The sequence below is a fragment of the Triturus cristatus genome, chromosome 10 (assembly GCF_964204655.1).
Source record: "Triturus cristatus chromosome 10, aTriCri1.1, whole genome shotgun sequence".
NCBI classification, from domain to species: domain Eukaryota; kingdom Metazoa; phylum Chordata; class Amphibia; order Caudata; family Salamandridae; genus Triturus; species Triturus cristatus.
Genome location: NC_140593.1, coordinates 1,241,171,416 through 1,241,185,278, shown reverse-complemented (window position 1 = coordinate 1,241,185,278; position 13,863 = coordinate 1,241,171,416). Strand labels below are relative to the sequence as shown.

At 48.5% G+C, this 13,863-nt stretch overlaps 1 protein-coding gene across 5 annotated transcripts in view; it reads left to right on the top strand.

Moving 5' to 3' along the window:
* Nucleotides 1–13,863, top strand: part of CACNA1F (calcium voltage-gated channel subunit alpha1 F) — a 562,890-nt gene that overhangs the window by 318,515 nt on the left and 230,512 nt on the right. For all 5 annotated transcript variants that reach the window (XM_085629889.1, XM_085629888.1, XM_085629886.1 and 2 more), the window contains one exon: nt 13,379–13,486. In XM_085629889.1, coding sequence (XP_085486015.1) covers nt 13,379–13,486 — 108 coding nt within the window. The remainder of the gene's footprint in view (nt 1–13,378; nt 13,487–13,863) is intronic.

Sequence of the window (13,863 nt, the reverse complement as noted above, 5' to 3'; positions counted from 1 at the left end):
TTTTCTATTCCTTCTATTTCTTTTTCTTTTCACACACAAGACTGCACTAACACCACCCCCCAACCTGGCGCTAGCCTGCTGCCCTTCTTGGGGCCGATGTTATGCTTGACCTTCAATCCCTTAATGCGGGATGTTGTCGGGTTGGGTTGCAGCTTCTGAACCCCCCCCCCACTTTTTTCCTATGTGGCCTTTTGATCACCTGGTGTCATGATTGATATTATACATGACTAAAATCAGCAGCCTTGAGTGCGCCTTGTGTGCTTTGTGATTACTAGCCTCCATCCCGGTTATTCCGTGATATTACCCAGCATACAGTGGGTACTGTCTACCTGCCGTAATAGAGCCGGTGGTTCGGACATTCCGGGCTGGTGTTAGTTAGTAACATATGATCGACTGCAGGGGAGTAGAGCTTTTTGAGATTATAGTCCTCCGTTACTAGACTGTTTCGCAAGTGCGGGTGAGTAGTTCTCTCCTGAGACGCATAGGCGTCTGAAGCTGACCCTTTGTGCAGCCGCAGTATCGTTCAGGAGGTCTGAACACCCCGGAAGAAGGCGCCGCCTTGGCTCCTCCACTGACAGTACTTAACCTTGTGGCCCGTTTTGAGTGCCTCTCCCTGGCAGACGTGAGCATGGGGCAGGTTCTTTGTATGCCGCACCCTAGAGGACCGTGAGTACAGTAGGGGCAGTTCTCTGTGAACGGGCACTTCGAATTTTGAGTGCTCAGCCTGTATTCAGCTTCCGGACCTTACGGGTCCCGCTCTGTTTTTTAATTACTTTTGAATCATTTTTCCTCACTTTGCTCTCCTTTATAGTCCAAGAAGGAGCGGGTGTCCCGCGTCATTGGCCAGAGGAGAATTTTTCCTGATAATGTCGGGTAAGGCCTTTCTTTAGATACTGCTAGCTTCATGTGCATGCGCAGTTACTTAGCATGCATGCGAAGTCCCCTGACTTGATGCACCGTTCTAGTCTTGATATCCAAACCTAACGTGTCCTATGTGTGTAGGGATCATGACATGGGGTATTGTTAACTATATGGACATCCTGGTCCCCCCTTTGTGATATGGAGGGGGCTTTTCAGATTGGCCACTTTGAGAATTTAGAATTCATGGGCAAGCATACATGGGCCTGAGTCCGGGTGGGGGGTTTGGTGGCACCAGGGGTATACTAGGTATTTCCTATTTGTTGGTCTTGTGTGTCTTTTGATTGTGGCAGGTCGTGCCCACGATTGTGGCACGTTTTGATGCTCATACTGTGTGTCCTCTATCTTGTGTTTCTTCCCTAGGTTACTCATCAGGAGCGTTTACAATTTCTTGCCACCCTGTTTGGGAAACAGTATGGTGGCCCGCCCTGACTGACTATGAGGGTATTTACTTTTAATTATTCACCTCACGTGCACTTCACTACACCTGTCTTTTGATCCTGAAGAAGCGCTAACGACCCTGGTGGCAATAGGGGCGCGAAACATGTTGGTCTACGACAGGCATAATAATAATATGCCTGCTGGGGTAACTTTTTACCCGAGAGGTTCTAATCTATTTTATTTGGGCAATATCCCTGCTCTAGCTTTTTGGCTTAGTAACCCCGGATTAAATTTTACTTATCTTGCATGCACTTTGTTTCACCCTCTTTTAGGGACCCGCACCCCACACACCCACATGCACCTTCCGGCATTCTCCCTAAAAAGATCTCTGCTAAAGTGACCCTTCGGGGGACCCGTAGGGCATTGCAGTGCCGGGCCCGACGAGGAGCAAATGCCCGATGATGAAGCATGACACCCTTCGGGGTGTGTGAGGGCAACAGGGAACAAGACTTGTTCGTTCTCCTTTGTGTGGGGTCCCTTTTCATACCTAGGTCCTTTTTCCTTCTTGCTTTCCAGTAGTCTTCATTCCCATGCCTCAGATCAGGAGATCTGGCTGGAACTGCTGATTCATAAACCTCGCTGCACTGCCACCGCTGTTGTACGTGCTAAAACTACGACTGGAACAATAATTCACTATCAAACAAATGAGGACATACTTTGTGTACCCCTCCAGGCCCACAATCTCACTCATGTCAAGAGACAGGCCTAGGCCTCCTCGCCCACACTAGAACAGCTTGAGGCTGGGCCCAAAACCAAAAAACAGGTTACCAGATACTTGCAGTTGGACACTGAGGGCAGAAAAAAGGCAACTGCACTCCATGCACGGGGCATTCCCGTTCCAACAAAGGGCATTTGTCTTGGAGCCACATAAGAGTGGAAATCCAGGTTGATATTGTAAGTGGAGATCACGAGTATCTGATAGAGACTTCTAGCTGCAGACTCCTTACATTAGAATATTCCCCAGGTGTCAGACTGGATCTGGAATTTTCTTAGCAATCCCCTTGGGTGCCTGTAGGTGGCATTTTTCAGCTCCATGTGCTGTTGGCAGCGTCATCCGCGCCAGAGTTACATGTGTGGTGCCTAAATAGGCGCCACTCCAGCATGCTGACCTCAGTCCCTTCTTCCCAGTATGGATCCAGATCAAGCGTCTCAGTAATTTTTTGACTGGATTTTTGCGTCTTTTTGTCGATGAGCCTCCCAGTGTGCCTTTTTTCCATCTTTTTTTGGACCCAATAAAACAGTTGGCTTTAAACATTGTGGTGCCTGTCACAGGCAAATGTCTGTGACAGACCCCCCTATTTGGTATGCCTTTGGTGCTTGGAGCTGGATGACGATCTAAGGCCTTCCCGATTGCAACACCATGCATCCAACGGCAATCTGTGAGCGAGCCATGAAGCTCCTGCCCGCTTGACACATGACTCTACACGGCTCCAGGTCCCAGTTGAGAAGGAGTTCCCTCAACTGCCCTTGAAATAATTTGCATTGGTCTTCGTCAAGATCAAGGACTTCTTCAAATGAGTCCCAAAAGAAGAAGTCCAAGAAGTCGAAGCATTCTTTGACCTCCCCACTGCTCCAAGTCATCGGACGAGGTGCTGGAAGAACATCATAAATCTAGGCCTCGTTCACTCGTCGACCCCACGTAGACTGAGCCCATGTACACAATGAGCCTCCCTGAGCTTTCAAGATGCGGAGCAACCCCAACCCAACTCAAAGACTTTTATGAGGCCATGCACCTTATTTTTGGGTGGTCAGGCCCCTCTGGAGTGCCTTCAGGCCTGCTTGGTCCTTGAGGGGCTCCTACGGGATTTCTGCTGGCGGGTTCACCCTCAGTGCTGGTTGGCCCCTTAGAACCTCCTTGATGGTCCATCCCAGTGATGTTGTTCCAAGTTCCACCGATGCCCATCAGCGGCACTGACCCCATTGTAATTCCTGACTCCAATATGGAGCTAGACCGGCGTTGCATGAGGCCGGCCCCTATCGCACCCAGACTGTCTGAATCGGACACAGAGCCTTATTTCCCCAAAAGGCCCCATGAGGAGCAAGAATGGATGGGATCTGAGATCCCTGTAGTAGTTCCAACCCCCTAGAAGAGTCCATGGCTGACGATAACTGGTATGAGGAACTGGCTAATGTCAGTGGTCTGGACACTCCTCACAAGACATTGCTCTCCTCTGTCCTTCCACTGTGGCTACAGAGGAAGGAGCCTCCTTTGCGATGGTGGTCTGAGGATAGCTGAGGTCTTGGACCTAACTTTGCCCACGGTGAAGTCAAGAACAACATCTTGACAGAGGTGCTTCAACTCGGGGTATTCCCCAAGAACCCCTACTCCCCTTTAATGAAGCCCTCAACAATGTCAGCTTGGAGCCTGGGTTAAGCTCCGCACAGTCACTCCTGTGCACAGGGTGATGAAGACAGCCATCGCCCCACTCTAGGGGACCCAACCTTCCCCACCCAGCACACCACCCCTGAGAGCCTGGCAGTCCAGGCCTCTACTTCCAAAGTTAACCCTGGCGCATTCCCTTCTACGCCACCGGATGCGGAATCCAAGAGGCTGGACACCTGTGGGAGGAGGATTTTCTCTTCCAACAGCCTTGCACTGCAGTTGGTGAATACTGCATGCTTTTTGGGGTGATACTTTCATACTTTATGGGATTTGGTTGCACCAGTGCTACCTGTGGTCTCGGAGGAGTCCCGAGCCATACTCTACCAAGGAATTTCTAATGGTAGAGAGACAGCCAAGTTCAGCATATGCTTCAGACTCGATATTGCTAACTCGCTAGGCAGAGCGACTGCGTTATCAGTGGTACTCAGATGCCTTGCCTGGTTAAGATTACCTGACTTTTCGGGGGATTTCCAGGCATCTCTTATGGACATACCCTTTGACGGCACTCGCATCTTTGGTAACAAAGCAGATTCGCCACTTGAGTTAGGAGGACCACCTTTAGGCCTTTGGGACTCACAATGGCCCATGGGAGCTGCAATCTTCCTTCCACTCCTCCCATGGATATGGTTGGGGCTATCATCCGTGTCCTTTCCTCCCTAGCCACCACGGCCAACAGGCTCCTCAGTCCTTTCATGGCCACAAACTCGGCTCCCACAGGCCTTGTGGGAACCAAGGCCAGAGGTCTACCCAGTCCACCCCCCCTAAAGCAGATGCAACATCAACACCATGGACGGCAGGTTGGTGGCTGGATCTGGCTCCACCTACCCCAATTGCACACCCTTGCAATAAACAAATAACATCTGACCCTGAAGGCTTTTCTCCCGTTGTTCAGAACAGACTCTCTTCTTGTTCAATCGGACAATACAACAACCATGCATTATCTGAACAAGAAGGGAGGAGCAAGATCCAGACCTCTGTCCCTGGAGGCTCAAACAATCCGGAAGTGGCTCATCCCCAGGGATCTCAAGATTACAGCGCTTCATCTTCTGGGAACCCAGAATGCTCAGGAGACGTTCTCAGCAATGTCATTCAAGAAAATCACAAGTGTGTTCTAAATGACGCTGTACTTCACAGCATCTTCCGAGATTGGGGTTCACCCCAAATAGAACTTTTTGCAGATGGTGAAAACAAAATATGCCCAACCTTTGCCTCAAGGTTCTACCAACTGGGCACACTGGGGAATGCCCTAGGGATCGACTGGTCAGGCACATTTCTTTACGCCTTTCCTCTATTTCCCCTACCGCCGACAGTGACCATCAAGTTCTCACTCTTGAAAGCCGGAATGATTTGCATTGCTCCGGAGTGGCCTCTATAGTGGTGGTACACGGATCTCCTTCACCTCTCCAAGGTACACAAGGAACAGCCGTGTAGACTGGATCTTCTTCAGAAGTTCAGAGGCCAGATTCAACATCCCAACCTTCCCTCTCTGACCTTGACTGCATGACTCCTGATCTCATAAAATACGGCCACCTAAACCTTTCTCAGGAATGCATGGATGTGCTAAGGGAAGCCAAGAGGCCATTTACTAGGACTTCCTATTCCTTCATAAGGTAGAGATTCTGTACCTGGTGTTCTCAGAACAATGTCAATCCTATTTTGAGGAAGAGGCTGTATCTTTATAGCTTCTCCATCTCGCTAAAGTGAAATTAAATTTCTCCTCAATCAGGGTATATCTTGCCGCTATCTCAGCTTATTAAAAATGCCCTTTACAAACCTTGTTTTTCAGTTTGCCATCATCAAAGATTTTCTGGCAGGCATTAAGAAGATATATCCTGCCCTCAGGAGACCGTCTCCTCCATGGGAGTTAAACATTATCCTCTCTTGCCTTATGGGTCCTCCCTTCGAACCCATTCATAAGGCTTCTCTCCAGCACCTCTCTTGGAAGGCCTCGTTCTTGGTATCCATTACATCAGCTCACAGAGTTAGCGAGATACAGCCTCTCCGTTCACAGGAACTTGCGCAGTATTCCATAGCAACAGCGTAGTGATGGGGACCCTTCCTGAATTCCTCCCTAAGGTAGTCTCAGATTTCCATGTCACTCAGACTATTACTGTACCTACATTCTTTCAAACCCCTCCTTCTCCTGCAGAGAGGTCTCGCCTCTCTCTCGATGTTCAGAGGGTTTTGAAGTTCTATCTAGAGAGGACACAATCAAAACAACTCTTTGTCATCTGTGGGCCTCTGCGGACAGGATGTGCCACTTCCAAACAATCCTTGTGTAGATGGATTGTCTCCTGCATAATCCTTTGTTATAAAAAATAAAACAAAACCCTGTCGGGTACACCCAGGACCCGCCCCACCTAAGAGGTGAATCAGGAACAACTCCTTTACTGAGGAACACCTCAATTGATGAGATTTGCAAGGCTGCAACTTGGAGATCGGTTCACACCTTCATGAGACACTATTGTCTTGATTTGGACGCGAAGGCTGATACTTAAGAGCGGCAAGCATCTCCGAAGAATTTGTTTCCCGAATTATTTTACTTTCCTCCTTTTTTATCTCTTCCATCATTGAATCTTTGCGGGATGAGCTTGAAAGTCTATTCAGTGCTAATGATTATCAGTGGAGATCCCTCGAGAGAAGAAATGGACTCTTACCTGTAATCCTTGTTCTCTCCCAGGGGAGTCTCCACTGAGATCATAAGCAACCCTCCCCCCTCCCCGACGGGAGAGACCATACATGCATAACACTATACTATTGAGTCACTCGTTAAAAAGAACTGGTTCAAGTGCCCCCTACAGGGCATGATGGGACGTTGGAGGTCAGACGGCCCTTAAAGAGGCGGTGTCCTGTTTACATTGTTTCACTGCTGCAGTCTATTCAGAGCACACTGCTATCTATTATTCCTTAGCTTAGTCTAAGGAGTTAAACACATTTGTGAAGGATATTTTTAAAAGATAATTCTCTATTTTTGCTTAAGTGATTTTTAAGGGAATGGCCATTTTTTCTTCAAAATTTTGAAATGATTCAATAAGCATTGGCAACCTAGCCTGTCTTTAAGGCTGAAAAAAATAAACATTTCTGTCACATATGTTTTCCTGGCCTTTCCGAAGTAAGGCGAAGTAGATGTGAATTAGGATTACAGGTAAGAAACCGTTCCTTGTCAGCAATAACCTGAAAAGCTTTGCCCTACTGCACCAATTAGGATAATATTGCCAAAGGACTGAATAATAAACACGAGTACAAGGCACTGAGGAAATGGTGAAAGGAACATAATACAGGTATAATTTATCCGCGAAGAAACTCATTTCAAAAGAAGACAACCTAAAGTATGGGTTCCAGACTGGATGTTTCACACCTGTGCTATCCCCTTCTGTAGCTCACAGAGAGGTTACTATCTCTTACCTTTTCTGTTTGTTACCCCAGTTATGTCCATACACAGTTCCCTTGCACAAGAAAACTAGGATTGCTTTCTACGTTTTAACCATTTCAGAGTGAATTGAAGGAAATGCGGTTGAACTTAGAAGAAAACAAATATTTTTGTATTTAAATAATAACACTGATTAGAATTCTTTACAAGCAGGAGCAGCTGTTGTCCACCCTTCTTTCACCTCTTCCTGGTTGCGGCGAGACAGGTGTTCATTATTCTCTTCATAAAGGAGCTTTCAACATTATTATTTTTTAATACATTGTTTTCTATAATTTTTAATATACTTATACTCATTTGAACTTCTTGTATCAGTGATTTTCCTCCTCACTTTAAGAGCAGCCTAGTTCTCAGCCCATCTACCCAGGGTAAATCAGATAAGGGAAGCGTGTATTCGATGTTCTCTGTGAGAAGGTGGCCTGATGTATGCTGCCCACTAGTTCTAGTGGGCACCTTGTATCAGTCCAAACAACCCCTTATGGTGAATGGTTAAAGACAACCTTATGTGAAGTCTGTCGAGTGCTGCAGTGTCGGTGACCAGAATGGACCCAACAAGCCTTGGCAACGGCAAGTCACTGGAATTCAGAGAAAGGACTGCGGTGCAGACCAGCAAGGTCTGAGGGACTCACCCAGCGCGGGTAAGTCGGGGCACATCTGGAGCAACCAGCTAAGCCCAATAAGAAAAGGAGTCGCCTTCGTGGGGACCTGCTAGCCAACGGGCTAGTGATCGCGAAGGAGCCTCAAGCGGTCGCACTTGTAGCTGGGTCACTCGTGGAGTGGAGGCCAATAATCTTCGGTGCAGGAGGTGTTCAAGGCTGGGGCTACTCGGAGCCCAAAGCACAACTTCGAGGAGGACCAGGAAGATAGTGTTGCTGCAAACGTTCACGATGTCCAGGGGTCACGGTTCCACGTCATCCACGGGCCTCAGCTTTGCTGTGGACTCAGGGTAGCCTCGGGGAAGTTTGGAAATCCACCTCTGGAGATGCAGAGACTTCGGCGTCCGGCGGGAGCTTCAGCGATGCAGACCGGTCAGTTGCTTCTTTGGTGCCTGCCAAGCAGGGGAGTCACTCCTTGACCCCAAGGGAGATTTCTTCAGTCTTCTAGTCAGGATAGAACATCGAAGGTTCAGGATGTACGTTGCAGAGTTTCGTCCAGGGTAATCTAAAGTCCTAGGGACTGGATTCCTCTACTTATAGTAAGTTTAGGGGATGGACTAACTCTAAGGCCCCACCTATGGGTGGGCCAGGAAAGAGGGGTGGTTACACCCATTTCCTTTGTCCAGTTTCACGCCAGAGCAGGGGCAAGTAGCCCCTGCAACCGATTTAAACTGGAGTATGCACAAGGACACCAAGTGTTCCCCCAGTGCAGGACTTCAAAGCACCAGAGAGTGTTCCCGCCCAGCCCCAATACACATCAGCCTGTCTGGGGAGGTGGGCACACCTCCCCTCGACAGGAAACCCAGTGTCCAGGCCTCCCCTGCCGGAGTTTCGGTCAGCAGCAGGAGGTCAGACCCGTGTCTGTGGCGGAGGCATCCATTTTGTGATGCCAGGGCTCAGGAAAGTCCTACCGGGTTTAGCCAGTGTGAACATGTCTCTCCCTCTAGAGCGGACGTGTTGAAATTCTGACCTGCTGTACACTGAATTTTAGTGAATATTGCATTGTATTGTTGAAACGGAGAATGGCATGCTATGCTTGATTTTAACTGTTTTTAGCGGGCGCTTCGGTGTGTAACCTACCTTACTTATCTTTGCCTGTTAACTCTCTGTCAGCGCCCCATTCCACTGCGGGCTCTCCTGATTGTTGTGGAGGGTGACGGCACACATTTGGGCTGTTTCTTTGAGTCAGGGGGCGGAGCCAGGGGATCCTTAGCACTCTAGCGCTCCTTGCTATTTAAACATCATGCTCGGCTCGTCTTGCAGCGGGCGCGCCGAAGGCGCTCCTAAGGCAAGCCCGTCTGCGCCCGTCCGCGCCACGACCGTGCCAGGGGCCAGGGATGCTGCTTATGCTGCCTTAGATCTTTTCCCTAGGAGCTGCTACTCTAGAGAGGGCTTATTAAACCTTCGACCGGCTGTTCTGCCCTGTCATCACAATTGGAATCCCGAGTTTCTCCCCAGGAACTACACCAGGGATGTAGGAGTTGCAACACTAGCTGGAAGCAGACCAGGAAGAGCTGCCCTGATATCACTACCGTTAAGTTCCGCGGCATGAAGATGCCTGCTCAGGGATTTCTTCTGAATGCCAGATCTATCATTAAAAACAAGATAGCTTTCAGAGACTTTGTCTCAGCCAGAAAGCCCACCTGGGTCTTTATTACAGAAACCTGGGTGACAGATGCGTCAGGCCCTGACTTGGTAGACGCTATCCCCTCGGGGTATACTCTGTCCAGATTGGATAGAGTAGGCAGGCGGGGAGGAGGGCTGGGAATCCTGTATAAAGATGCCCTCATTTGTCACTCTCAGGCTCTGACCACTCCCTCTGATCCTTATCAGGCTCTCTATTTTTCGATTAATCTTCACCCTACAGAAAGTTTCTCGGGCATATTATGCTATAGACAACCGGGTCCAAGGACTTCTTTAGTCAGGACTTTGGTAAATTGGTAGAACCCAACTTGGAGAGATCCAACATCATGATTCTGGGGGATTTTAATTTTCATTTATAAAACACCTCCTGTAGGGATACTCAAGGTCTTTTGGAAATGCTGGGCTGCTGTGGGCTTGCCCAGCGGGTCAGAAGCTCTACTCATATTGCGGGGCACACCCTTGATGGGGTCTTTTCTAATGATCCTAGGCTAAAGGTGGGGCAGCCTATCCCCCTCGCCTGGTCTGATAATTTTGCTGTCCCATTTGATTTGTTTTTCCAGGCCTCAGCATTTCCTGCCTTGAGCGATAAGAAACCAGACGAGCGAAGGAATTTCAACCTTATAGACAAGGAGTCACTTCGGCCTTTCCTTGATAAGCTGGAGTCTGCTAAGCAGCTCGATGCCAATTCCGCTGCCGCGGAGCTCTCTCACACGCTGACAGCAGCAATGGATTTCCTTGCCCCGGCTAAAAAGCATTATTCGGCAAGAACTAGGCCTTCAGCTCCCTGGTTTACAGAAAGACTTAGAACACTTAGACAGGGCTGCCGAAAACAGGAGAGGTTGTGGCGCGCTCATCTAGAATCCTCGGAGAGGGAACAACATAAGCAGTGCCTGAAAGAGTATAAGGCGGCCATTATGGAGGAAAAGAGATTATATTTCTCCAGGGTTACCGCTTCCCTGAAATCCCCCAGGGATCTCTTTAAGGTTATTAACTCTCTCATCTCCCTGCGGGTAGTGGATCCCTCAGAGCCTTCACAGGAACGTTGTGATAAAATCTCGGATTTCTTTCAAGCTAAAATCTCCGATATTTATTCCTTGCTGGAGGCAGCGAACTCCAGTATTAGGCCAGAGGTGGAGGTGGAGGTGTCGACTCTTTCCGGTGAAGTTCTCCCCTCGGGGGAGACCCCTAGGTTGCTTACTTTCCCATTTTTTGTCCATGGAGGTGCCGGATAGGCTCCTGGACCGTGTCAATTCAGGCTCTCCTTTGGATCCTTACCTGCTCAAGGTGTTAAAAAACTGTCGGGAGATCGTGATTCCTCTCTTTATGAGGGTCATGAATGTTGCCATTTCTGAAGGAGTCTACCCGTCTCTGTGGAAGATAGCAGTGGTTAAACCTCTATTGAAGAAACCCTCTTTAGACTCTGCTGAATTAAAAAAACTTTCGGCCGATTTCTCTGCTTCCCGTTCCTGCTAAGATCTTGGAGGCCCACTTAATTCTCCATCTCAGCACATACCTAAAGGATCATCATCTTCTTGATGGTTCTCAACATGGCCTCAGGAGATATCATAATATGGAGACAGCTTTGACAGAATTCTTTAATAACATTCAAACGCAGGTCGATGCTGGCCGTACTACGATTTTGGTGCTCCTGGAGCTCACTGCGGCCTTCGACACCTTATCTCCTCATAGGCTGGTGGCTCGTCTTTGAGAGATGGGTGTCGGAGGTACAGCTTTGAGCCTCCTTGCCTCCTTTCTGGGGGAACGTGAACAGAGAGTGAAATTGGGCCAGTATTTCTCTACCCTTAAGGCTTTGCAGTGCGGTGTCCCCCAGGGCTCTTCCTTGAGCCCTACACTTTTTAATATCTATGTGGCCCCACTTGCAGAGGTGGTAAGATCCTTTGGGCTGGAGGTGCTGTGGACGACTCCCAAATAATGGTTTCTATAACTCATACCGTTAAAGACGCGGCCCTCAATTTTAGGAGTTGCATGGAGGCAATTTCCCTTTGGATGGTGGAAAATTTTCTGAAGCTGAATGGAGAGAAGACCGAGGTCGCGATCTTGGGGATTGATCAGGAAATCTGGTCTAGCGATTGGTGCCCGACCTTGTTGGGGGTCTGTCCCTGTCCAGGGGTGATCATGGATAACGTGCTCTCCCTTAGGCTACAGGTAAACAGGACTGTTTACACCTGCTTTGGTATCATTAGGATTCTTAGAAAGATCTCTCATTATCTGTCTTGTGAATCACGTAAGCAGGCTGTAGTGGCGTTGGTAACCTCAAGACTGGATTATTGTAATGCCCTTTATTTGGGTATTAATAAAGGTTTCATCCATCGGTTGCAGATGGCGCAGAATGCTGCGGCCAGATTTGTCCTGAATCTTTCTAGATCTCATTCAGCCACAGCCTCGATCAAGTCGCTGCACTGGCTCCCGATGAATGATAGGATTATTTTTAAGATCCTTTGTCTGACCCATGAAGCCTTTTATGATTCTGGTCCAGAGGGTATAAAGTCGATTGTCTGTCATTATGCCCCCGCTAGGTCTCTGCGGTCTGCGGCCAAAAACCTTCTTGTCGTGCCTAGGTTTAAGAAGGCTAAATGGGGCGGCAGAGCCTTTTCCTCCATGGCGCCCAAACTGTGGAATTCCCTGCCTTTGAACATCTCTGGGGAGGCCTCGCGACCTTTATTCTGTAAGGCCCTAAAGACCTGGCTTTTTCGTAGCCATTCAGTATGAGCATGTTCCCTTTCTCTCGTCCTCTGATGGTTTGCATCTAGCGTCTTGACGCCCTTGGGCTAAGTTCGCACTTTTATAAATTCAATTTAATTCATTCATTCTAGAAGGGTGGAATGCTACCCCCGCCGCCAGAGCTGGCGGGGGAGGGTGGGGGTTTAGTATTCCAAAGCGTTTGACACCAAACACGACATGTTTTGATGCAGCCATTCCAAAGTTAGCATTTACCGTGAGGTTATAATGCACTTAAGAGTATATGGTATGGCTGTATCACAGAACAGCCATAAGGAAGTATTTCCGAAAGCTGCAGAGGGGCTCAGCTTATGCTTGGGCACCCTCTCACATAAAACAAAGCATAAAACAAAGCACTCTGCCTTCAGGATTGTCAAGGCCTGCCATAGGAGTGGCTTATAGGTTTATATGTGTCTGTATAGGGTAGTGATATAGGTAGCCTATACCACAGTAAGGGGTGCAAGCACACCCTTTCCCAGGCTGCAGTAGCAGACCTGTGGTGTCATTTTCGAGTGCTTCCCAGGGGTGGCATAATACATGCTGCAGCCCCTGGTAGGCCTCTGAGGTACCTATGCCCTAGGTACATAGTATACCATATACTAGGGGCTTATAAGGCACTCCAGAATCCAATTAGATATGTACCTAATGTACATGGAAACCATTTTAGAGAGGAAGCAGCTAGGCTGGGGTCCTGATTAGCAGGGCCACAGCCAGACTAAGGTCGAAAAACAGTGAAACACCAGCAAAAAGTGGGGGTACCCATGTGAAGCAGATCCTACTCTCCTACATTGTCCTCAACTCCACTCTGGTCTCAAGGCCTGGATGAAGGAGTCTTTTCCATATGTTCAATATCTTTGAAATCTTTAGAGATGATGACATGCCAGAGACAGTCTGGGGTACTGAGAGGACATCTTTGGTTATGGGTGCAGATTTGACGTGTGGAAGTCACCTTGGTGTGTGGTGGCCGTGTGCGGTGTGCAATGGTTAGTTTTATGCTTAAAGTCAGTGGCTTGTGTGCCTCTGGGAAGTCTAGGTTTGTGAGGACAGCTTGCGGGTTTTGGCAGTTTTGGAAAGCAGTAGGATCAGTTTTGGGGTTGGTATAGGACGGTTTGTGGGGTATAATGACTGTCTTCCATATGGAAGTGACCCTTGGCCCTCTTTTGATTCTAGCACGTGGTCCAGTGTGTATTTGTCGCAATCCGCACCATCGGTAACATCATGATTGTCACCACGCTGCTGCAGTTCATGTTTGCTTGCATCGGGGTCCAGCTGTTCAAGGTAAGAGAATCAGCCCCATCTACTCCACCTTGAGGGGTGTAGAGGGGTGAGGTGGAAGAAGGCTCAAAAAAATGAAATATGAGGATGAAGACAGGGATAGGCGGAATGTTATGGAAGATGAGAGAGGAAGAAAATTAGGACAAATTACTTCAAAAGTAAAGAGTGGGCAGCAAAATCATAGAAGAAAGGGGAGTATATGGGGGAAGGAATAACATCAGGTGGGTAGGGATGTAGAAAATGAATCAAGGAATATGGCAGACAGAAAAATAAGGAAAAAGGAGAGGAAAGGCAAAGAGCCAACAGTAGAATGAATAAAGAAGTGGAGGCGGAACCAAGAGTAGGTAAGGAGGAGGCAGGAGTGGCAAGGACAGGCTAGT